Source organism: Leishmania donovani, chromosome 35 (genome assembly GCF_000227135.1).
Source record: "Leishmania donovani BPK282A1 complete genome, chromosome 35".
Lineage (NCBI taxonomy): Eukaryota > Euglenozoa > Kinetoplastea > Trypanosomatida > Trypanosomatidae > Leishmania > Leishmania donovani.
In genome coordinates this window covers 1,573,841-1,575,799 of record NC_018262.1, presented here as the reverse complement: position 1 = coordinate 1,575,799, position 1,959 = coordinate 1,573,841, and the positions used below count along the sequence as shown (strand labels likewise).

Below are 1,959 nucleotides of genomic sequence, written 5' to 3'. Positions count from 1 at the left end.
CGGGAACCGCCCGGCAGTGCGCAGGTGCGTGAACATCTCGCCGCCCATGACGAACTCCAGCACAAAGTACACCTTCTTCTCGTCCTGGAAGGAGCACATCATGTTCACGATGAACGGGTGGCACAGCTCCATTAGGATCCCCTTTTCCTGCGCAACGTGCTGCTGCTGCTTCATCTTGATGATCTCGCGCTTTCTCAGGCACTTGATCGCGTAGTACTCCTCCGTGCCCTTGCGGTGGGCGATGCGCACGCGGCCGAAGGAGCCGGTGCCGAGCGTGTTCTTCAGTTCGAAATCCGAGAGTTTCCAGCTGGAGGTGTCCGGCTTTGTGACGTTGCACTCGACCTTGGGTTTTAAAGAGGAGGACCACGTGCCAGGAGACATCGCATGCGCCGACCTGGACGAAGCGGCGATGATGGGAAATGCGCCGTGCACATTCGTCCTCGTGGGCCCAAGGGGTACTTGGGCTGTGCCAGCCACCTCAGGTTTCGGCCCCACACTCACTAGCATGGCGCAAGTGAGATGCAATCAGTTGTGCGCGAGCTAATGCGACCTCACGCCGTCTGTGTCAAACAGATGGGAGACGGTAGGGGTGGAGAGAGAGCCCTGAAACGGTCTTTGAAAAGAAAAAAAAAAACGTTGGTTTCTGCAAGCCGTCCTCTTGCGATTCGTCAGCGAAGGTGTGTCGTAAGTTTGCTTTGCAGGTGCGCCACGACAGCGTCGAGCAAAGGTACACGTTCGAATGCCAATGACGTGTTCGAGAGAAAGTCTTGCCTCGACGGCGGAATGCAATGCGAAGCAGGCACCTCAGAAGTGGTAGGGATGCCCTGCCTTCGGGGGCTTCCCCAAAAGGAACCTTGAAGTCTCGCGACGATGTCTGACCCCTCCCCAGAGGAGATATACGTTGAAAACGCGCACGCAGAGACGCGCACACACCGAAGCTTACGGGCACAAAGGGGAGCAGCAAAATTGAGGAAGGAAACAGAAGCGATGCTGGCGTACGACTGGGGGTGGGGACCGTGTTGGTGGGGATTTCCGGCTCGCGTTTTCCCGTGCGTTTTGTTTGTTCTTTGTTGGGAGAAGGGGGGCTACTTGGAGCGTCACGATTGTGTTACACTCAGCAGACAGCTGGCGAGATGGGGTGGGAAAGGACGCGCAGACGAAGGTAAAACAGAAGCGCAAACGCACACAGAGATATGAGAGCATAAACGTCACATAGTAAGCGAAATCGATAAGAAAAGAGTCAGGTGTGCGTGCGCGCGCGTCATCGAATCCGCGCGACCGGTCTGGGTAAGTTTGGCGGGTTCGTGCAGGTACAGGTGTTGAGAGCGCAAGTTCCACGCACACACGCACGCCCGCACGAACGATGGAGCAGAAGAGCACCAGCAGGAGTGAAGACGGCAGATAACGGCAAAAGCTGAGAGGGTGAGGGAGGGCGGGTAAGGGAGAGAGGCGATCTTGCAGACAAGAGCCCACAGCAACGGCGTGAGGCACGGAGAGAGGGCATGCACACGCAGCCGAGACGGAGCCACTACACGGGCACGGGCGTCATCTTTTCCGTGGGCCAGCGTTCTGGCACGCTCGAGACTCAAAGTCATACTTCGCTAAATGGCACAGGCGGCCCTTGCGTCGAGAGGAGGAGGCCGTGAAGACACGCACACACAGCACACCCGTGCAGAGCGCACGTCTTTTTTTTCTTCCGCGAAACTTGTGGCCGGTGCGCGGCGACGCTCGTCCTTTATTCCTTTCGTTTGCTTTGTGTGTATCACGGTTTCAACATCTATCGTTGCTTCGCACTCCTCTGGGTTTTGTTAGCACACGGAGTTGAGATAGACCATAATGCGATGCCAGCACGAGAGAGGATAAACGTTTGAGCAACAGAACAGTGTGCCATACAACCAAAGCACATACGCGACAGCAACTCGCTGATTCCTCCTCATCCCCTCGGTTCGTCCTTCCAGC

The 1,959-nt window shown here is 56.7% G+C and overlaps 1 protein-coding gene across 1 annotated transcript; it reads right to left on the bottom strand.

Annotated features, from left to right (window-relative positions):
• LDBPK_354010 (protein kinase A catalytic subunit) lies at positions 1 to 507 on the bottom strand (the record flags this gene model as incomplete). Its single annotated transcript, XM_003864931.1, has 1 exon — positions 1 to 507. A coding segment is annotated over one exon (507 nt), but the record flags the coding sequence as incomplete, so codon positions are not given.
• Between the last annotated feature and the right edge of the window lie 1,452 nt (positions 508 to 1,959).